A 22,051-nucleotide genomic window follows, 5' to 3' on the forward strand; every position below is an offset into this window, starting at 1 on the left:
ACCCTGTGTGGCTCTGCTCCTCCTGGGTGGGGACAGGCCTGCGTCCTCCCCTCTCAGAGACGCGTCATCTGCCCCCATGACCCCAGTCCCTGACACTCCTGTGGTGGTCCAGGCCCTGCAAGGCCCCGGGCTCCGCGCTGGCTTCTGGAACCACAGGAGAAATTGGGGTGCCCAGATGCTAGTGATCACCCTTTCTGCCAGCAGTTTGGTGCTGGCTGCTGGGTTGCCGTCACTCAGCACCCATAGTGGTGCACCCCCCCGCCCCGGCATCCTGAGCTCACTTGCAGGTGTTTTGGTGATGGCGTTGTTTTGGGTGCTGGGGGTCAGCGGTTTTACGCAGCCTCAGAACGGGCTTTGGCAAGCTGCACTCGGGGCCAAGTCCGGCCGCCGTCTGTCTGCTTCAAGTTTTCTTGGAACGTAGCTCCGCCTGTTTATTTACAGGACGTCTGGAAAGCCTGAGGTGTTGACAGTCTGGCCGCACCGCAGGCCCCGCGGCTCAGCAGAGGCCTGGGCCGGGCTCCGCGCTAGCCCAGGGCTCCGTGCGCCCTCCTGCAGGGCGGGGCAGGTGTGGCCACCCGGGAGACTGGTTGACAGTGATCTCGGTTGGGTGAGTGAGGCGCACTCTGGAACGCGACTAAAGCAAAATGCCGGGCCGCTCCGGAACATTCTCCACTAAGTTGGAAGCGAGTGACACTCGGGTGACACCCAGGTTAGAGCTGCGCAGAGCCGCTCAGGAGAGTCGGGTGAGCCTTAGTGGGTGGCCACGTGCTCCGTGGGTCTGGGAGCCAGGGGCCGGGGCCGGGGCCGGCTGCAGCCCCAGGGAGGACGGGAGGTGGCCAGGGGGGCTCCCTGGGGACTGGCCACCGGGCTGCACCCACTCAGCCATATCCAAAGACGGGCGGAGGAAGGAGAGACCAGCTGCTCGTGTGTTCTTGTGCGGCAGGGAGGTATCTAGTGCGGACAGCAGGAAGTTGACAAGAAAGACACGTGGCTTCGGCCATAGCCTGGACGTGGGTGCCGCTGAGTCCAGGGTGGCCCTGGGGCCGCCATGGCCGCTGACCACCCAGGCGACGACTCGGATGAAATGAGAGGCTGGCGGCAGTGCCGGGAGGCCCGGGACCCCTGGGGTATCCTTGGAGTGGGGAGGTTCAGGAGTTGCAGGGAGATGGCTTGGACCACAAAGACCAAGGTTGCCGTGTAGCCCCAGAAAAAGCTTGCCAGCTTCCGCTCTAGCTAAAGCAGGCGTCCGTGTGTCCAGGTGTGGGTGGGTCGGCCTTTGACCTCCTCTTTTATCCCCTCCTTTCCTCCAATAAGATTAACTGTCTTAGGACGCCGAGCCCCCCTCCTCCCCCTTCTCCCAAGGCTGTGCCCCGTGCCCAAGCCATCCTGCAGAACTAAGGAGGCCTGGGAGCGCCAATCAGAAGGGGTGCCCCTGCAGTTGGCCTTCCTCCCCTGTGAGCTGGTGAGGCCCACGGGGCAAGGCTTAGGCATCTAGTTGAAGGATGTGCTGGCCCCCAAATACCTGGAGTGAGAGGGTGAGACCCCCACCCCCTGGCCTGTGCCCAAGGGAATCGGGACCAGCTCCAGGGTTTGAAAGCATCGCTGGCGCCTCAGTCTGGGTGGGACAGGAACGTGCCGGGAGCTGCGGCAGCCTCAGGGAAGCCCAGAGGCTCCTGGGGCCGATCTCACCAGGTGCACACGCAGACCCACCCGTGCTGAGCCACCCCAGGGTTCCTGTCCCAGAAGGAATGGGTGGTACGGGCATCCGTCGGAAGCAGCCGTGTTGGAGGAGAGAGGAGGGCTGGGATTTTCAGCCCTCTCTGCTGCTCCTTGGGGCTCCGCCTTCCCCTCCGCACAGAGCAGCGCGGCAGGGCCCCTCCCTTCATTCGCCCATGAAGGTGCCCACTGTGTCGTGGCTGACTCTGGGCTCTGTGCTACCTGAGCCTTCTCCCCACGAGACCCCAGCAAGATACCTGCTGGGTGTCGCTGCGTCTCCAACCGACCCACCATATTGGGGACAGCACCGCTCCCATTCCACACCCCAGGCAGACCTGGGGACCGGCTCCTTCCCTTTGTGACAGCGTAGCCACAAGGCCGGGTGGGGGGCATTTCATTCCGTGCCAAGGCTCTGGGGTACCTTCCATCAAGAGCTGCTGGAGCGTGTAGGTGTGGGTGGCCACGCCGTCTAACTTTGCCCCTCATCCCTCTCCCCAGCTCACCGGCCTCCTGTTTTTCTTTCAATCCATCAGACTCTACTGAAGGCTCCAGGCGGTGCAGAGGTCTCCTAGCAACCTTCCCTAGGAATTCCACCTGGCCCTGAGTAGAAGCCTGGGTGGATACCCCAGATTGATGAGTTTACCTTGGGCGTCGTCAGTGAGCAGGTGAAGCCGAGGCGGACATGGGTCAGAAGGTCACCGGGGGGATCAAGACGGTGGACATGCGGGACCCCGCGTACCGGCCTCTGAAGCAGGAGCTCCAGGGCCTGGACTACTGCAAGCCCACCCGGCTGGACGTGCTTCTAGACATGCCCCCCGTGTCCTACGAGGTCCAGCTCCTCCACTCCTGGAACAACAACGACCGCTCGCTCAACGTCTTCGTGAAGGAGGAGGACAAACTCATCTTCCACCGGCATCCGGTGGCCCAGAGCACAGACGCTATCAGGGGCAAAGTCGGGTACACACGTGGGCTACACGTGTGGCAGATCACGTGGGCCATGAGGCAGCGGGGCACACACGCCGTGGTGGGGGTGGCCACGGCAGACGCCCCCCTGCACTCCGTCGGGTACACGACCCTCGTGGGGAATAACCACGAGTCCTGGGGCTGGGACTTGGGGCGCAACCGGCTCTACCATGACGGCAAGAACCAGCCAAGCAAAACGTACCCGGCCTTCCTGGAGCCAGACGAGACGTTCATCGTCCCCGACTCCTTCCTTGTGGCCCTGGACATGGATGACGGGACCCTGAGCTTCATTGTGGACGGGCAGTACATGGGAGTGGCTTTCCGGGGACTCAAGGGCAAAAAACTGTATCCCGTAGTGAGCGCCGTCTGGGGCCACTGTGAGATCCGCATGCGCTACTTGAATGGACTCGATCGTAAGTGTTGCCTGCAGCGTCCAGTCGGGGCCTCCCCGTGGCCCCGTGGCCCTGCCGGCGCCACAGGCTTGTGCACACATTGGATTTCAAATGTCTTTCGGTAGATGTTCCGTGTATTCGGACCCTCAGAGGCCGCCCTTGCGTCCATCTGGTTACATGAGGAATTTTAGCCAGAGTCGGCTAGATCGTGTGCTTCATGGGTGGATGGATGGATGGATGGATGATGGATGGACGGATGATGGATGGATGGGTGATGGGTGGATGGATGATGGGTGGTGGGTGGGTGGGTGGGTGGATGGATGGATGATGGATGGATGGGTGATGGATGGATGGATGGATGATGGGTGGATAGATGGATTAGTGGATGGATGGATGGATGGATGATGGGTGGTGGGTGGGTGGGTGGATGGATGGATGATGGATGGATGGGTGATGGATGGATGGATGGATGAATGATGGGTGGATGGATGGATCATGGATGATGGATGGATGGATGATGGATTGATGGATGGATGGATGATGGGTGGTGGGTGGGTGGGTGGATGGATGGATGATGGATGGATGGATGGGTGATGGGTAGATGGATGAATGATGGGTGGATGGATGGATCATGGATGATGGATGGATGGATGATGGATTGATGGATGGATCATGGATGATGGATGGACGGATGATGGATGGATGGGTGATGAATGATGGATGGATGGATGGATGGGTGGTAGGTGGATGGATGGATTGATGAATAGATAGTTGGGTAGATTGGTAGATGGATGGATGGATGATTGAATAGATAAATATGTTATGGATAAATTAATGGATAGATGGATAAGTGGATGTAATGAGTAGGTTGGTGGGTGGATAGATGGATGGATGGACGGATAGATGGATGGACAGATGGATGGATGATGACGAATGGTGATGGGTGGTTGGATAATTGGGTTAAATTAAATAAACTGGATAGATGAATGGATGGATAAGTGGATGGAAAGAGCAGGTAGAATGATGGATGGATTGGTGATATATGGATGAAAGGGTGGTAGACAATGGTGGGATGGCTGGATGAACAGATTGGTGTTGAGTGGATGGGTGATGGGTAAATGTCCTTTGTTTATCTGCAGTTAGTCTTCCTCCAGGTTTGATCTGCAGTTGACCTGACCCTGGCACAGTAGCCAAGTCGATTATTCAGTTGGTGTTTGCCACCTTGGGGGTACCAGGACCTCGCAGAAATGAAAGGCAGCTCTCTGTCATGGGACAGATCAGAGCCTTTTCCTCCTGGTGCTGGAGGGGCCCCCGGTCCGTGGTTCCTAGAGGGCTTGTTCAGTCATGATTCTGGCAGACTGTGGGGGAAGAGCACGTAGGTTAGAAACAGGTTGTGTCGGCAGAAATTTCTGCTGTCCCTTTGGAAAGGGGAGCGGCCTTCCTCAGACGGAGCATTCCGAGGTTGGGAGGCAGAGGTCCTGTGGCTGCCTGGCTGTCCCCAGAGGGGGTCCTGGCATTCCGGAACTGCCCACCCTCTTGCTCAGCCCTCGCTCCAGGGGCCCCATGCTTCATGGGTCTCTTCTGCCTGCACATCCCACCTCTGGGAGGGAGTGGGCCAGAAAGCTCCATCCACCCACGGGGAGACCGTCTCAGGACAGGTCTGGCCTGGCACTGAGCCCTGACCCCACCCTGCAGGCCAGGCAAGCTATGGGCCCGGGGCACAGACGTGGACCAGGCCGCAGGCTCCAAGCCTGCAGGTTCTGCAGCCTCCGCCCTCCTCCCCGCTCAGTGTTGAGCAGATGCTGGAACAGTGGTCAGGCCTAAGTGAACTCATAAGGCTCTCCCTTTGGGCGCCTCCCCTCTTTACACTCCTCTCTGGCTTCACTGGAGGAACGGTGGTAAGCGCAGCCAGACTGCCCTCACCTGTGAAGCCCGGCACCCTGGGTCCCAGTGCTCCTGCAGGGGCGGCCAGGTGTGCATCCAGCAGGTACGTCCCTCGGGAAGCACCGCAGACCTACACGGGCCACGGGACCGGGTTCTGTGAGCCTCTCTCCCCAGGTGGCAGCAATGAGGGACTTAAGCACAGCCAAGTGCTCCCTGAGCAGGGCTGGGCAGAGGCAGGGGTGGGCACTTGCTGTCCAGAGTCTAAGATCTTTTGGCCCTGCCGCCCTCCTCCCAGCAGAGGGCCGCCATGGAGTCAGGGAGGTTAAGGCTCCTTCTGTGCAGACAGCGGGAGGGTTGCTCGGTCTGTGTGGCCGCCTGGCCACTGGGCCTGTTGGTCCCCGCGGGATCAGGCCTGCCGATGGCGTCAGGAGCTCTGGGTTTGCACAACTTCGCCGTCCACGTGCCCTTGCTCCAGTGCAGAACACAGGCCCCGAGCGGCTGGGAGGGCCTGGGGCCTGTTTGTCCTTGGCAAGCCAGGGCATGGCTCAAACAGAGGTCTGGAGGTCCAGGCGTGTCCCCTGAGTACGCGAGGCTGAGCTTAGCTCCGCCTCCTTGGGAAGCTGGGAGCTTTCGTGATTTTTCTTGTTTGGAGAATTCTAAGGGGACAGGGTGAGGGCAGAGTATGAGGCCGGGAATGAGTTATGTACCCGCGAGCTGGCATCTGGATGGAGACTCAGAGTATCACATTTGGGGTCACAGTGATGAGGACCCTCTCCTGCTCGACCCAAATCAAAGTGCCAGACAGTGCCAGGACCCTTGGTATCGACCCTTCTCATCTTCCCTGGTCCTGGGAACAGCTCCTGGGAGGCTGAGCAGCATGTCTGAGGGTGGCACCCTTCACCAACCCTCGGCAGGAGTGGGGTAGGACGAGGCGCCGTGTTAGGGTTGACCTGCTTAAACAGACGCCCCAGTGGCGTTGGTGAGGAGGTGGCTCATGTCGTCGAAGGATGCCCTGGCTACCGGATAGACATGGCAGTGGAGATAGCAGTGGCCGCTGTGGCAGCTGTCCAGGTGGGCAGTGGCAGGGCTTGGCCCAGTCGATTGTACGCGTGACAAGGAAGGGACTGGGGAGGCGCAGGCCAGGGCTGGAGGTAAAGTCTCAGCCCCTCGGGCGGGCCTGCGAGCCTGGAGCCCGGGATGGCTCAGCGGTGGAGTCATCCCGTACAGATGTTGTTAAAGCCGTGACTCTGGGTGAGATCACCAAGCAAGTGGAACAGCCGGGCTCGAGGGCGGGCGGAGGCCGAGCTGCCAGAGACCCCGAGCCCAGAGGGAGGTGGGGGCTAGCGGTGGCCTGTGACTGGAGGGGACAGAAAGGCATCGGGTGCCAGGGGAAGAGGAGCTTCCGGAAGGGCAGAGTAGTGACCGGGCAGGTGGCTTGCCAGCGCTCCGACAGGCTGGTGGTGATCTCACCGCGAGTCAATGGGGTGGGGGCATCTCAGCCTTATCCCTTTCCTGGGGCCACAGCAAGTGACCACGGGCTGGGAGGCTTAAAACAACAGAAGGAGCCAGGCATGGTGGGTCACGCTTGTAACCCCGGCATGCGGGAGGCTGAGACAGGAGGATCAGGGGTCGCAGACAGCCTCAGCTACTTAGTGAGGCCCTTTGCGGCTCAGTGAGACCCTATTTCAGAATAAAGAATTAAAAAATAGAGCTGAGGGTGTAGCTCAGAGGTAGAATGCTCCTGGGTTCCATCCCCAGTACCGAAAAAAATAAAAAATAAAAAAACCCAGAACTGCATTCTGCCCAGTTCAGGAGACCAGATGTCCAAAATCAAGCAGTCAGCAGGGCTGGCTCTCTGCGACTCCAGGGTGACTGCTCCTACCTCTGCTGGCCACGGCCCCGGGCGTCCTTGGCTCGCGGCTGCACCCACCCTGCCCGGCTCCTGCCTCCTCAGACACCAGCCGGTGGCTTAGGCCCGCCCCGATCCAGTATGATACTAGTAACTATTGACGTCGGCAGAGACCCTATTTATAAGGACCGTCACACGCTGCAGGTCCAGGTGTGTGGGGACCGTCTCCCCGACTTCCGTCGCTTCAGAGTTAGAGGCAGCAAATACAGAGCATACCCACGAGGCCCTCCCGTCCTCCGCTCCTGCCATCCTCTGCTCCTGCCTGGGGCAGCGGCAGGAGACCAGTGTCCCTCCCCACATCATCTCCACCACGAAGGTGCCTATGGGGTGAGGGCAAAGGCCACCTGCGTCCCTCGCCTTAGGAGCATTCGCTTGGGCTTCCGAGGCAGCCGAGGAGGGCAAAGTGTCCTGGTGAGAGTCCTGCCATCCACGGCAGAAGCTCCCCCCGGGGCTGGCCGCATCTGTCCTCCTGGACCGGGCGTTGAGGTACCACCTCAGAAGTAGCTCTGCGGCTTGGGTGTCCAGGAAATCCCCAGCACCCACCTCCACCCAGGTCCTAATCTCGGCAGGGGCAGCTGGCGTGGGCACCCACCTGGGCCCCCCACCCCGCGCCCTCCCTGGGCTGTCTCCTGCCGGCTGGGCTGCCAGTCCCAGCACGAGGGCAGCGAGTTGTCCGCATGTCCCCATGCAGCCGCCTACCCTCCAGCCCGCTCTGACATCTGGGTTCCATCCCCAGGGCCTCCTGGGCCTCTTGCTGTCTTTCTGGGGTGCAGGTGGCCAGCCTGCTGCCACCCTCCCTGGGTGCAGAAGGAAAAGGTCGCTTCGCGGGCAGCTGGCTGGCTGTCACTCCAGGGACAGCCTGACCTCGGCAGTCCTCCTGCCCCGCAGTCCCCCCATCTTTTTGGTATGAGAGATTAAACCTGGGAACATTCTACCTTCGAGTCACATCCTGGGGCCCTGTTTGTTCGTTTTGTGGTAATGGGGCTGTCTACCTCTGGGCTACACTCCCAGACCTATTTTATTTGGAAACAGGGTCTCACTAAGTAGCCGAGGCTGGCTTTGAACCTGTGCAAGCCTCCTGTCTCAGCCTCCCAAGGGCAGGGATTCTAGGCATGCACCACCACGCCCGGCTTCCTACTGCTTTTAAAGACATTCCCCACGAGAGGAACATTTTCTGTGCAGGTCAGCCTTTTAGAATTCTCCCTTCATGGCTCCCGGTAAGTTTGGTGAGACCGTCAGGCCGGGGTTCAGGAGAGCCTCTGCTCTTTCCTTTGGGAAGTTTTCAGCCCCACGATGCTCTCTGGGCGCCCGCCTGATGGCGGCTCTCTCCATCCCAGCTGGACTTTGAGAAGGCACTCGTCCTGCTGTGGCTTCTTTCCAGGGGTGACCGGCCACGTAGGGAGTGGTTGCTCTAGAGAGACCCTCTCCCCAGAAAGGCTGGTCATATGAGGACAGTTTGGGGGGACAGGGAGATTAGAGGTGCCTGCACCACGTGGCCAGATCTCAGGTGACCGTCTCTGGGTGACGGGGCAGGGGCTGATATTCTGTGGTTCTTTGTTGTAAGAACTGCTTAAAGTAGAGCCAGGTGGTGGCGCACGCTTGTAATCCCAGCATTCGGGAAGCTGAGACAGGAGGATCGTGGTTGGCAGACAGCCTCAGCTACTTAGGCCCTTGGCAACTCTGTGAGACCCTGTTTCAAAATAAAGAATAAAAAATAGTAGGTCTAGGGGTGTAGCTTAGAGGCAGAATGCTCCTGGGTTCCATCCCCAGTACTGGGGAAAGAAAAAAAAAAGAACTGCTTAATGTAATACAATCCTCAGCGGCCACCCCCACATGCAGTTCTCAAATCCCTCCCACGGTGCGGTGTCACCGCCCGCAGTGTGACCAGCACTGAACCGGGGTCACCTCCCGATGCCATCTTTCTTCTTGACCCAGCAGACCCACAGTTCACGGGTCCACAGGCCAGGTGCACACTGCACTCTTGGGCTCTGTGCTGGGTTGGAATCTCCCAAGGAGCCCCAAGAGAGGCCTGGGTCAGGGCGCTGCGGCCGTGCAGGTGTGCACAGGCCACAGGGAGCCGGTTCCCATGGAAACGCAGACATCACAGGCTCTTCCTCATCCTCCACCTGCTCCGTGGGCCGGCACCTGGCTTCCTCCCCCGTGTCTTTGCAAGTTCAGCATCACCCCCATCGTCCGTATCAGTTGTTCCAGAATCTGAATAGCGTAGCCTCTGAGGCGTGGGCCAAGAGGACAGGAGGCCGCCGGCGTGGTGCCATCTCATTGGGCATCTGGGTTGTGGACGGAGCTGGATACAAGGCCATTGAGCCTCGTCAAGACTTTCGAGGTAGCCGGCATGGTGGGGCACGCTCGTAACCCCAGTACTTGAGAGGCTGAGATCGCAGGTTCAAGGACAGCCTCAGCCATGTAACAGGACTCTCAGCAATCTAGCAAGGCCCCGTTTCAAAGTTAAAAACAAATAAAATTAAAAAGGGCTGGTGGGGGGGTGTAGCTCTGAGGGAGAAAGCCTCCTGGATTCAAACTACAATAACCGCTTTTCTTAAAAAAAAAAAAAAAAAAAAAGATTGAGGCTTGGAAATAGAACCCAGGCCTGGGTCATGCTAATCACATACTCTCCTGGGCTCTAGTCAAGGCCTGGGGAGACCTTTGAATGTCATGTTTAGTGTGTGTGTGTGTGTGTGTGTGTGTGTGTGTGTGTGTGGCATTGGGGATTGAACCCTGGGCTGCACTGCCTCTGACCTATACCCCCAGCCCGTTTTTTTTTTAAAGCAATTTTATGTGTGTGTGTGTACTGAGGATTGAGCCCAGGGGCACTCTACCTCTGAGCTACCCCTCCATCCCTACTTTTCTTTATATTTTGAAACAAGGTCTCTCTTCAGTTGCCGAGTCTTGCAGAGCTGCCGGTGTGGTCTCCAACCTGCGGTCCCCGCCGCAGCCTCCCAAGTACTGGGAGTGCCGGCGCGCACCACCATGCCTGGCTATTTTTAATATTTTTGAGACATACTGGTGAGTACTAACGGCTGCTGGCTGATAGGGGCTTTTCCTCAGCCTTTTGGTCTGACCCTGTCTTACTCACAAAGGAGACGCGCCATCAGGGAGGCCATGGACGGAGCCAGGTCTGTCTGTCTCTGCCCTCGCCACCCCCAGAACCCGCCAAGCAGTCCCAGGTGCCCGCTGCGGCTGTTCCTGGGCAGAGTGGAGAGGGGCCGCTCTGGGGACAAGGGCCTGCTGCCCCCTTGGCAGCCTCGGGGTGCTCAGGAGCTTGGCAGAGGGGAACCTTCAGACTCGAGGGCTGGCCCCAGAATCCAGCTGACCAGGGCCACCTCTGTAGGAAGGCGGGGCCTGCGGCCATCTGGGGACAAGACGGGGAAGCCTCGGAAGCCACAGCCACAGGTGTTCTTTAGTTGGGCGCAGGGGACGCGCCTCAGCTCGGCCGCCTCTGGCCGTTGCTTCCATCTCTGCGCTCAGTGTCTCCCGCCATAACCCAGAGGCAAGAGCAGCCCCAGAGAGAGAGAGGTGCCACATGGTCCCTCCCGGAAGCCGGAAGCCGTGGGGTCAGCACAGCAGGAACGTGCCGGGCAGAGCTGGCTCCCGCAGCAAGGCTGTGTGTGTGTGGAGGGGCGGAGTGAGTGGCCTGGCGGAGACCAGGCACGGCCTGGGTTCAAGTCCCAGCTCCATCTCTTCCAGCAGGGCAGGCCTGGGTGAATTCTTTATTTTTACTTATTTATTTATGCAATACTGGGATGAAACCCAGGGGCATTCCACCGCCAAACGACACCCCCAGCCCTATTTTGTATTCTCTATCTTGAAACCGGGTCTCACTGAGTTGCCGAGGGCCTCACTAAGTAGCGGAGGCTGTCCGCGAACCGCGATCCTCCGGTCTCAGCCTCCCAGATGCTGGGATGACGAGCGTGCGCACCGCGCCCGGCCTCCCATTGAATGATTTAAACTCTCCAGTGTGCTCTTCTGTGGAGCGGGGATAAGGATGATGATGCTGCCTCTGTTACCTCTGTGACTATTTCGTCGCTGAAAACCATCGAGGGCATTAGAAGAGCTGGTGCGGGGGACTTCCAGAGGCTTCTCTGCGCTCACGATCATGGTTCATTTAGAATTAACGACCCAATGAGTTTGTCTCACTAAAAGGCACAGGAAGCCGCCTGGCCACACGTGCGTTGGCGTCGTGAGTCCTAGAGCCGTGGGAGCCGCGCTGACCTCTCCCCCCTCTCTCTCTCTGCTCTCCCCAGCCGAGCCCTTGCCACTCATGGACCTGTGCCGCCGCTCGGTGCGCCTGGCCCTGGGGAAGGAGCGCCTGGGCGCCATCCCTGCGCTGCCGCTGCCCGCCTCCCTCAAAGCCTACCTCCTCTACCAGTGACCTCCGCCCAGGACTGCCGGTGCCAACTCGCTGAGCCGCCAGGACCACGCAGCCGCCTGGGCCCGCCGCCTGTGGCCACGGACAGAAGTGCCTCCGTCTTCATCCTCCTGGCCGCAGCCTCTGCCGGACCCGGACGGATACCGCCTGGGGCACCTCTCCCCTCCTGGGCTGGCATGCCCAGTCTCAGCCCCTCCTTGAAACCAGACACGGAGAATAAAGTCTATGAGAGCCAGGGCGGAGCGCCTGTCTGCTCTTGGCTGGGTGGGCTGCTCTCGAACCTCCGGGAAAAGGCTGCATTGCCCCGGGGTCCCTGGTAGTGGGGCCGGCGGGAGGTGCCAGGGCTCCAGGCCATGCAGATGGATGCCACAGATGCCAAGCAGAACCCCAGGTCGGCACTCCCACAGGCAGATAAGCCCCAGCCATGATCCCGCTGTCTGTGCCTGCACCCTGTATTTATTCTTTTAACAGTAACAAAAGGCCGTTTATTTATTCCATGTAGAAAGGGAACCTTGTTTTAATCACCTTTCTCTCCCACTTGCCGCCTCCCAGGGTATGTGTGCCACGCCCCTCCTGCACCCCCATCATGCCTGCGCCACGCGTGCCCTCCTGGCCGGGCTCCCTGGACCTAGTTCCCTGGGGGCTCTGCTGGGATCCCGAGCAGGCCCATCGGGGAGAATGCGCCTCACGTGCAATACACGAGTGTCTTCGGAGCCCGTCTCGGGCTGCGCAGGTCCCTGTGTCCCCAGGTAGCCATAGAACTCGAGGTCACCAATCATCGCCCCTGTTTGAGTGTCTCTTATCTAAGATAGGGTTTTTTTTTTTTGGGGGGGGGGCGTGGGTTTGATTTTGCACCTGCTTTTCTAGCCAAGATTTCCCAAGTGCATTCTCAGAAGCTCGCTGTCTCAGAGAACCACCAGAACAGGGGGGGTGGGGGGGAGTGGCTCTCTGCACCCCGGGAAGCCCAGGCTGAAGGGAGCCCCGCAGAAACCAGTGCAGACCTCTGTGCCGCACCCCACACAGCGGGTCCAGCTCATCGGGACCCCGCAGAGCCTCGGGAAGGCATCGCAGGGTGGCCAGCAAAAAAAGACACCCCTCCCTCGCCACAGCTGTCCACGCCAGGTCTCCGCACCGCTGGCCGCCCACATCACTTTTTATCCTGAAATCAACTCCATTAGAGTCTGAGTTCTGTTCATTTCTGCACCGGTACACTAGATGACTTTATTTGTTTAAAATGTTTAATACACTCATACACGTTTGTTCATAAGAATTATGTTTTACACAGCTGCTGTAGGGTATCTTTTAAAAAAAAAATCCAGCAGAGTATATTTTTTAAAGCACAAAATTGGTGCCAAGGCCAGATGAGGAATGTAAAAAAAAAATTTTTCTTTTTGGGGCAGGGTGCCTCACCTGCCATACGCTTGAAGATGACCGTCCTTCTGTTCCTGCTTCAGGACGGGTCACATTCTGATGGGTGTTGCACACGAGAGAGGTTCACACGTACAGGTTCACCCCACAGTTGCTGGCGGATGCCCAGCTCTCTCGCCTCTCCCGCCCCCTACTCGCCCGACCCTTACCCTTCCGTGGTGTGGACAGTTTTGAAACTCCCATTCTATTTTATGAATGTTCATAATAGCCCGTAACCTAATAAAGGAAAGTTTGCTAAAATATGGAACTCCTCAGAGTCCCTCCTTTTGTCTTGGGAGCGGAAAAAGAAGCATGGCCGGGCCCCCCTGGGTCCAGCCAGCGACGCTGGCCACCTGCAGGGGCGGGGTGCCAGCCAGAGCCTCGGGGCAGGAGAGCCCCCCAGGGGCGACCCTAGAACTTGCATCCCCCTGCGCTGAAGCTTGTTACCCTGGCAGCCGGGCAAAGGGCGCGCGTGGACATAGTAGAAAGTGTCCGCGCGTGCCCGCGGGGCCTGGGGTGCGCTTGCCTGGTTACGAAGCGCGCTGATCCGGCGGATTAGAGCTGAGCAGGAGGCAGCGTGGCCTCCTCAGAGCCGGGCTCAGCCCTCTGCGGGCCGAGCCGATCCTGGCTCACCCGTGTCTCTGCTGGCGAGGGCGCATGTTGATGCTTAACAAGCTTCTGCCCCGTGAACCCACTCTGCCAGCCGCGGTGGGCAGAGCCCCAGAGGAAGGAACTTGTAGCGTCATTAGGGGTCTGAGGAGCGTACCGCGAGCAGTCAGCAGATGTACTAGGTGTGATCTCAGGTCATGACTGGTTTCCAGAGTCCCAGCGAGAGCGTGTGCAGCTCGGTGCGGGGGCTTCCATCTGTCTGGGGTGTCATGGAAGAGTCTGGTGAAGGCCCAGGCGCCAGGACCAGCTCTTCTCCGCCGCTTTCCTCAGAACTCCTGCTTTGTTAAGAGGCAGATTCCAGCCCCTGCCCCACCCTGAGATGGATAGAATTGATATTTCTGGGACCAGTCCCAGGAATCTGCTCTCTCCCCCGCTCCCCGGTGACCTTGCCTAAGACAGTTGGAAGGAACACTGCCGTTTGTGACCGTGTCCGCTCTTTCCCTTGCAAAGAGAAAATGAATTCAGCGTGGTGGTGGCGTGTCCTGGGGGTTCAGGCCTGGGTTCAAACACAAGCTCTGTGGCCTTCGGTGAACCTCTGCGAAGGCAGCCTGCGATGTGCCCGTCTTGTAGGTGGATGAGGGATCAAGGGGCACCCATGACAGTGCCCGTATTGTTGGCGAGCGCTATAAAGACGTATGCGGTTCTGGATACATAACACTTCCTGTACTGGGGCTTTGAGGGTGGAGCGAATTCAAATTCCTGAGCCAACGTCCTGACCGTCTTCTTGTTCCCAGGTAAAGTTGCCAAAGATCAAGGTGGGGGCGGGGGGGGGGGCTCCAGATGCCCGCCCCAGACGCAGGCGGAGGAGAGGGGCGGTCTAGAATTATTTTTAGGTTGGAGTGGTGTCTGGGTTACAGTTGAAACTCCGACTTCCTTTGAAGGAGGTGACGGGAGGAGTGGGGTCAGGGTGGGGGTCAGGGGAGGCACGGGGGGGGGAAAATAAGGGCCTTTGTGCAGCCGGGAGACTTCTGGGGAGCGGGGTTTGGTGCAAAAGGGAGCGGTATTAATAAAACCATCTGTGCAGACTTGGCCCATGTGGTTGTAATTAATCCCCTGCCTTCGAGCAGGTAGCCGCTCTCGGGCTTGGCCATAGATGGGAAGAGGCCTGTCTGTATCATCTGGACTCGGCCTGTCTCCCACTCCCAGGCGGGAGGAAGAATGTGGACTTTACTGAACCATAAACTATGCCGGGGTGGGGGGAGCTGGGGAGGGGGCCGAAGGCAGAGCAATTAGTTCATGTTCCAGTCCAGACACCCAAACATGGTTGGATTCCAGCTGCAAAGAATATTTGAAATAAATGAGCCGCCCAGGGCCAGGAGTTTGCTGTGTTTTCTGTACGGGGCCATGGCAACCGGGAAGGAAACCATGAGCTGGGCTTGGGCTCGAGGATCAACAAGCGATGCCCTGGCTGAGCGAGCCCGGAGGGAGCCGCGCAGGGCATCCTAGGGTTTCTCAGGACTCGGATGTGGGAGGCAGGATTCGGCCTGATCATCTTCTGGCGCTCTCGGGCCTCAGTGTCCTCTTCTGGACTTGGATTTTTTTTTTTTCCGGTAAGAAAAGAGAAAATCGACTCTTCTTTTTTGGGCCAAGGAAAAGTGCTGCTGCTGCTGCTTGTCGTCTTCTAAGGACCGTCCTGAGCACGGGGGGAATTCTCGGTGGACGAGTCTGGGCTGGGGCAGCTGGGTGGACGGAGAGGGGCTCTGACCTCTGGCCTGGCCCTAGATCTGTCTCCCCGCCTGGCCCGGCCGCAGCCTCTCTGTAGACAGGTCAGTTCTCCAGCCTCCTCCCTTCCTCTGGCGGTGTCTGACAGGAGACCTGCAATTATCCCAAAGGATGTCACGTATAACCGCACAAGAACCACAGGACCTCACTGGGCCTTTCAGCCTGAAGTTCACAGGCAGCTGAATAACCAGGGAAGCCTGGGGAACAAGCACCGTCCCCAGGAAGCAGCCGGCCATGGTGGCGCATACCCATAATCCTGCACTTGGGAGGCTCAGAGAGGAGGATCGCAGGTTTGAGACCAGCCTCGGTAACTTAGTCCAAACATGTTTCCAAATCAAAAATAAGCCTGGCATGGTGGCGCACGCTTGAAATCCCAGCATTCGGGAGGCTGAGACAGGAGGATCGTGGTTCACAGACAGCCTCAGCTACTTAGTGAGGCCCTTTGCAACTCAGTGAGACCCGGTTTCAAAATAAAGAATAAAAAATAGGGCTGGGGGTGTAGCTCAGAGGTCAAATTCCCCCTGGTTCCATGCCCAATACCGCAAAATAAATAATAAATAATAAGGAAAGTAGAGTTTGCCTGAATTCAGCTTCAGCATTTTATTTATTTATTTATTGTACTAGGGATTGCACCCGGGGGCATTCTACTTCTGAACTACACCCCTCCCCGCCCCCACAACCCTATTTTATTTTTATTTTATTTATTATTATTATTTTTTTTTTTTTTTTTTTTGGTGGCACTGGGGTTCCTGGAAGCCCTTCTACCTCCGGGCTACACTCCCAGACCTATTTTTACATTTTTATTTGGAAACAGGGTCTCCTAAGCCAGCGCGCGCGGCTGGCTTCGAACCTGCGCGATCCTCCTGTCTCTGCCTCCCAAGCGCGGGGATTACAAGCGTGCGCCACCACACCCGGCTTATTTTTATTTTAAAACAGCGTCTCGCTAGGTTGATGAGAGTCTCGCTACATTGCTGAGGCTGACCTCCAACCTGTGATCCTCCTGTCTCAGCCTCCCAAGTACTGGGATTACAAGCGTGCGCCACCTCGCCCGGCTAGAGCCACCGTTTTAAAGCGCTGGCTTGGGTGGCACTGAGCACCGTCAATTTTCTACCAGCCAGATTGTCTACCGTGTGGCCTTTGGCTTCTGGGTCCTTCCACGTCCAGTGGCTTGTGGAGGGGATAGCTCCTGACCCCCCACTACTTCCCTGCGTCTCCTCATTACTCAGATGGGGAGAATCTGTCCTATTGGGGTCACTCGCGGATTCCTACGGTAAGGTCTGCGCAGTGCTTAGAACGCTGGCCGTAGGTCAGTAGGAACAGCCGGGCCGATTCCCTGGCCGCCCCTGGGCCACTCAGAGACCCTGTGTGTCTCCCGAGTTTACCAAAGGCGGCCGTTTCCCAGGAGGGTCTCTTGCAGGGAGATTGCCTCGGTCCAGGATGGCGAGGAGATCCAGTGTCTACGAGTCAGGGAACGGGGCGGCCAAGAGCTGTGCGGCCGCCCTCCGCCTCTCACCCCATCTCTGCTTCGCACTCACTTCCCAGAGCTGCGGGGACGCAGGGCACCTCGGTCCGACAGACGTCACCGCGCCGGGAGGGCCAGGCCCCCCAGGAGGCTGGGAGGAAGCATCCGGGCTCCTTCCAGCCCCCTTGCTTCTGGGGTCCCGTGGCCATTTCCCCTCTCTTCACTGTCTGTCTTATAAAGGTGCTTGTCTCTGGACCTAGGGCCCGCCGGCTAGACTAGGACGATCTTATCTCAAGGTCTTTGGGGGAGGGGGAGGGTACTGGGATTGAACCCAGTGGCATTCCACCTCCAAGCTACACCCCCAGCCCTCTTTTATTTTCGGTTTGGAAACAGGGTTTCACTAGGTTGCCGACGCTAGCCTCAAACCTGCGATCCTCCTGGCTCAGCCTCCCAAGTACTGGGATCACAGACGTGCACCACCATGCCCAGCTTCAAGATTTTTAACTCAGTGACATCGGCTAAGACTCTTTTCCCAAGTAAGGTCACACCCACGGTCTCCAGGATGAGAACCTGGAACTCTCTTGACGTACAACTCCCCCCAACTTCTTTAGCCCCCAGTTCCTAACACCTCTGCTGGGGTGGCCTTGGGGACGCGGCCTCTGCTGCCTGGAACCGGGCACATTCTGTCCCTGTGGCTGCTGCCAGCCAGGCGAGGGCCCATCACCTTCAGCCCCGGGCCTCCTCTCTCCAGCCACGGACCCTGCGGCCAGTCTCATGACGCCGGCTTGGCTTGAGGACTGGTCCACGTTCTACCAGGTGAGCTCCCAGAGCCAGCTTGGGAACCGGGGCCAGGCTCAGACCAGAAACTCCCTAGTGAACAGAGGACTCGGACTCTCTCTCTGTCTCCCAGCTGACCTGGCTACAGCAGGTGGCTCCCAGCGTCTGGGAAAGGGGGATGCTTCTCTTAAGGTCACTGGAAATCGGGGCATCACACCCCAAGTGCTAGGTCCCCAAGGACCGTCAAGGTCATGTGTGGCCATGTCTCCTGGGGATGGAGGGATGGAGCTGGAACCGCCGAGCTTCCCTGAGCTGATGGTAGAAGGAGGTGGACCCTGAGCACAGGGCTATTTAAAGACCTGGGGGGCCGGGCCCGGCGGGGTGCTGGTCGGCACACGGCTCCTCTGTGCACATGGTTTGATTTACAGGAGGGCCGCGCGCCGCTCCAACTGCAGACAGAGAGGTATTTGAAGCAGCTTCCAGATGTTGTGTCTGTGCTTGGTTTTTACAACTTGCTTACTGGTTAGCAGTCTGCCTCCCGCCGGAGTTCAGCTCGCCCCAGCGGGTTTCAGGGCGCTGGCACGGACCCACCCGCCCTTGCTCAACAGCTCCCTCGGGCCCAGACAGGGCCGGTTCCGCCGCCTCCAGCCGAGCCGGCGTGGGAGCCCCGTCCTGAAGCTTCCTGCCTTCCTAGGGTGGCAATGCAGCCCGACTCCAGGGTGTCCTTTAGGCACCCAAGAATGCTCTGGAATGTTCTGTGTCGGGGGGGGGGTACTGGTGATGGAACCCAGGGGGCTTTCTACCTCCAGGCTGCACCTCCAGACCTATTTTTAATTTTGTTTGGAAACAGGGTCTCACTAAGTTGCTGAGAGCCTCACTAAGTAGCTGAGGCTGGCTTCGAACCTGCGCGATCCTCCTGTCTCAGCCTCCCAAGCGCGGGGATTACAAGCGTGCGCCACCGCGCCGGGCTCTCTGGGATGTTCTGAGTTTGCAGCGAGACCTCTGGGACAGGCAGACCCCTTCCACCCCGCTCACAATTTTGCAACAAGCGCCGCTCTCAAGCAGCCCCACGGGCCACAGGTGGTGCCCCGTCTCTCTCTTCTCCTTCCAGTCCTTCCCACGGGACGGGACGCAGCCTCTTCAAATGACCATGGAAGGCGCTCGGGACCAGGACTGGGACCCCCGCTCAGCTAGGCGCCTCTAGAAGATTCTCGACCTCTCTGGAAATCGTGTTCCCAGCATGGAACTCCTGGGGGTCCACTTGAAGTCGGAGGCTGTCCTCGGCCCTCCCTCGTGACCCGGGCTCCTGATCACTTCCCAAGGCCACTTGGCACGGACCCGCAGAAAGTCTGCTCTGGGGCGGGGCGGGTGTGGGGAGGCTGTGGGAAGGCGCCCTGTGTCGCCCAGGAGCCCCGGCCCGGGCCAGAGTGTTCAGTCCCCTCCCGAACGCGCCAGAAACATTTTGTCCGCTGGGAAGGAAAACATGGTTGGCTGCGTGCTAGGACCTGGGCCTCCCTTTCCAGAGACGCCTCAAGGGCCCCTGTTCGGAGGAGCGGAGCTCAGGGTCCACAGGGATTGGGGGGCTGGCTCCTTAGGGTGCAAAGGAGACCCCTCGAGCCTGCATTAAGGGCAGTCCTCAGGAACTCCGCCTCCGATCCCCCATCCCAGCCCTTTTTGCTTCCAAATCCTCCAGGGAATGAGAGAGAGAAAAGGCCCTTTGAGGTTCACCCAGCCCCATCCCGAGAACCCCACACTGATGGCAGAATCGGGGACCTTCCCAGGATGGCCCAGGCCAGGGTCAGGAGTTCTGGCCTTCGGACTCAGAACACCAGCCTCGCCCGGTCCCGTGACTCTAGACCAGACGCCGTCTCAGGGAGCAGATTGTTCCATAAAGGAGCAGATTGTTCCGCCAGCCGGGCGGGTGGGCACGCTCGTCATCCCAGCACTCGGGAGGCTGAGACTGGAGGATCGCGGTTCATGTTCAGCCTCAGCTACTTAGCGAGGCCCTCTGCAACTCAGGGAGACCCGGTTTCAAAATAAAGAATAGAAAATAGGGCAGGGGCTGTAGCTCGGAGGTCGAATGCCCCTGGGTTCCATGCCCAGACACACACACACACACACACACACACACACACACACACACACACACACGGAGCCACAGCACCTTCCAGACAAACTGCATCGCCAAGGTCAGCTGGGCGGAGCCAGGGGCCCTCTCTTGGCCCAAGCCTGGTTATCCTGATGTTCCTGTATGGGATGGCGGGAAAGGTAAGCATCTGGGACTGTCTGCCCCAGAGAGCCGCCTCCCCGTGGCCCAGTGGCTTCTCCTCTGGACCTGCCGTGGCCGTGCCTGGGAGCTGGGGAGCCCCGTGCAGCCCGCCCTTGCCTCCCGGGTTGCCTCTGAGGGAAGCTGCCAGCTGAGACAGAGGTTCCGCTGGACTCAGCCGGGGAGGGCGGGCTCTTGAGGGCATATTGGCCACGTGTGAGGGCACAGTGACCTAGAACACGGCAGAGAGACCCCTCGCGCGTGCCGGACGTATGTGGGGACCTGATTCAGACAAAAAACCTGAGCATGGAGCTCAGGAAATGGGCGCAGAGCAGCACACAGGAGAGGTAGAGCCTCAAATGATGCAGAGGAGGGAGCAATGGACTTTGCCTGGCAATGAGGTAGGCGTGCCCTTAGCAGGGTTTTGAAGGATGAATAGGAGTTCGCCAGGGGGAGGAAAGTGAGCCCGTTCCTGCACACTCCTCTAAAATGGGGGCATCCCTGGGAGGCTCTTTGTAAGACACTGGGATCTGCGTCTGCCGGATGGTGCCACATAAGCAATCGTGGATAGACTAATAATATGTGTGCTCACAGCCTTTCTGTCCCCGCAGACAGCTCTTTGAAGAAGCCTTAAACTTGGAACCGCAGGAACCCAAGGTCATTTGTTCCAGGTTTTTCTGTCTCCAGGAAGCTCCCCGCTTGGGCTGTGACAGCGGCAAAAACCACCCGCAGTCTACATTCCCAGGTTTTCCCTGGAGAGGCTGTCCCGGCCTCCCGCGAGACAAGCCTCCGCCTGTCAGCCTGGCTTCGGTGTCTGGAGTTCTGTTGTTTCGTTTGGTTTTGTTTTTCAGTACCAGGGATTGAGCACAGGGGCACTCCACCAATGAGCTACACCTCCAGCTTTTAAATTATTATTATTTTTATAATTATTTAATTTTTATATTTTTATTTATATAATAAATATTTTGATTTATTATTATTTTAATTTATTATTTTTATTTTGAGTCAGGCTCTCACTAGATTGCTCAGGCTGGCCTTAAACCCGCCGTCCTCCTTTCTCCGCCTCCTGGGTCTCGGGGTGGGTGTCTGGTTTTCTGGGGAGGGGAGCCCTGTGGAGAGGGACAGTCCTCTGCCCTGGCGGCAGGGAGTGCGGGTGGACCAGCCCAGCGACGCTGCTGCTCCACCGCTGAGCAGGGCCCGGCGCCCCAGCCTCCGGTAGAGGCCGAAGAAAATGGAGGCCGCCCTTTCCCCTGAGGTCCTTTCCTGGGCCGGAATCCAGCAAGAACTGGGGTTGGCTCCTCCCAAGAGTGATGGCTTCAAAAGAAGACAGAGGTGGAACGGCTGGGCACCGGCTGCAGTCCAGCGGCTCTCCCGGGCTCTGGGAGCCTGGCCACGCGTCCTGTGCCTCCGAAGCTGTGGCCCAGAACCAGCTGGCGGGATGGCGGCCGGTCCAGAGCTCGCTGCGCCTTACAGAGCACAGTCCTGACGGGAGGCTGCTCCACGCACCCGGGCTCAGGCTCCTCCTCTTCCTCCCTCTTCCCGGGACACAGACACTTCTGTTTGGAGCTCAGAGATCAATCCCCCGGAGCCCGGCACGGTGGCGCATGCCTATAATCCCGGTACTGGGGAGGCTGAGACAGGAGGATGTCAGATTCGAGGCTAGCCTCAGCAACCTGGCGAGACCCTGTTTCAAAATAAAAATATAAAATCGGTTCAGAGGTAGAAGGCAGCTGGGTTCAACTTCCAGTACCAAAAAGGAAAAAGAAAGGAAGGAAAGAAAGAAGGGAGGGAGGGAGGGAGGGAAGGAAGGAAAAGAAATAAATCCCCTGAGCCTGCTGACAGACAGGGAAGCTTCCTCGCTCGTCCTGCCCACTGGGGCACCCCCTGGGTGAGCCGTGGTGCCAGGCTCCGCAGGTAGAAAGACCGAGACAATCGCCGCTAAGCAGTAACAGCTGGCACGCTGATGACACCCTACCGTGTGCCTGGCAGTGTGTCTTCCCTTGGGCGGGGTCCTCGCTCGGCCCCCACTCTGCCCCCCAGGGCCTCCAGGGAGGCAGGGAGGGGCCCTGAGTCTCCACAGCCCGTGGGGCGGGTTCTGGATGGGGGTGTCTGAGCCCCGCGCCGCAGGCAGGGCCCGGGGGTGTTTCTGGGGCTGGAGGATAAAGGGAGGTGGGCAGGCAGAGCAGGAACTGGGCAGAGATGCAGCCTCGTACCCCGGCATCTGGGGGTCATGGGCAGAGAGAGCCCCGCAGAGCCCATGGATCGCTGGCATTTGACTCTGGCCCAATCTGCATTTTGAAGCCCCTTCCCCTGTGCTCTTCTGGAAGCTTCTGGAAGACAAGGGCCGGCTGGCTGCCTGGCTCTCTGGGAGGCTCGGGACCTCTCCATAGCTCGACGGAGCCCAGGAGTCAGCACATGGAATAAGGGCGGCGAGCAAGGTGCCCAGGACGCGCAGCTGGCGCTGGGTCCCCAGGCGCAAGGTGGCCCCCCCGGCCCT

General features: G+C 58.9%; 1 protein-coding gene across 1 annotated transcript; it reads left to right on the forward strand.

Annotated features, from left to right (window-relative positions):
* Positions 1-2,398: 2,398 nt before the first annotated feature.
* SPSB1 (splA/ryanodine receptor domain and SOCS box containing 1) lies at positions 2,399-11,254 on the forward strand (the record flags this gene model as incomplete). The annotated part of the gene is made up of 2 exons (XM_080693438.1): positions 2,399-3,092; positions 11,127-11,254. 2 exons carry the CDS (start codon positions 2,399-2,401, stop codon positions 11,252-11,254), a joined length of 822 nt encoding a protein of 273 aa, XP_080549564.1.
* Positions 11,255-22,051: the final 10,797 nt, after the last annotated feature.

This window comes from Muscardinus avellanarius, assembly GCF_963383645.1.
Source record: "Muscardinus avellanarius genome assembly, chromosome: 3".
NCBI lineage: Eukaryota > Metazoa > Chordata > Mammalia > Rodentia > Gliridae > Muscardinus > Muscardinus avellanarius.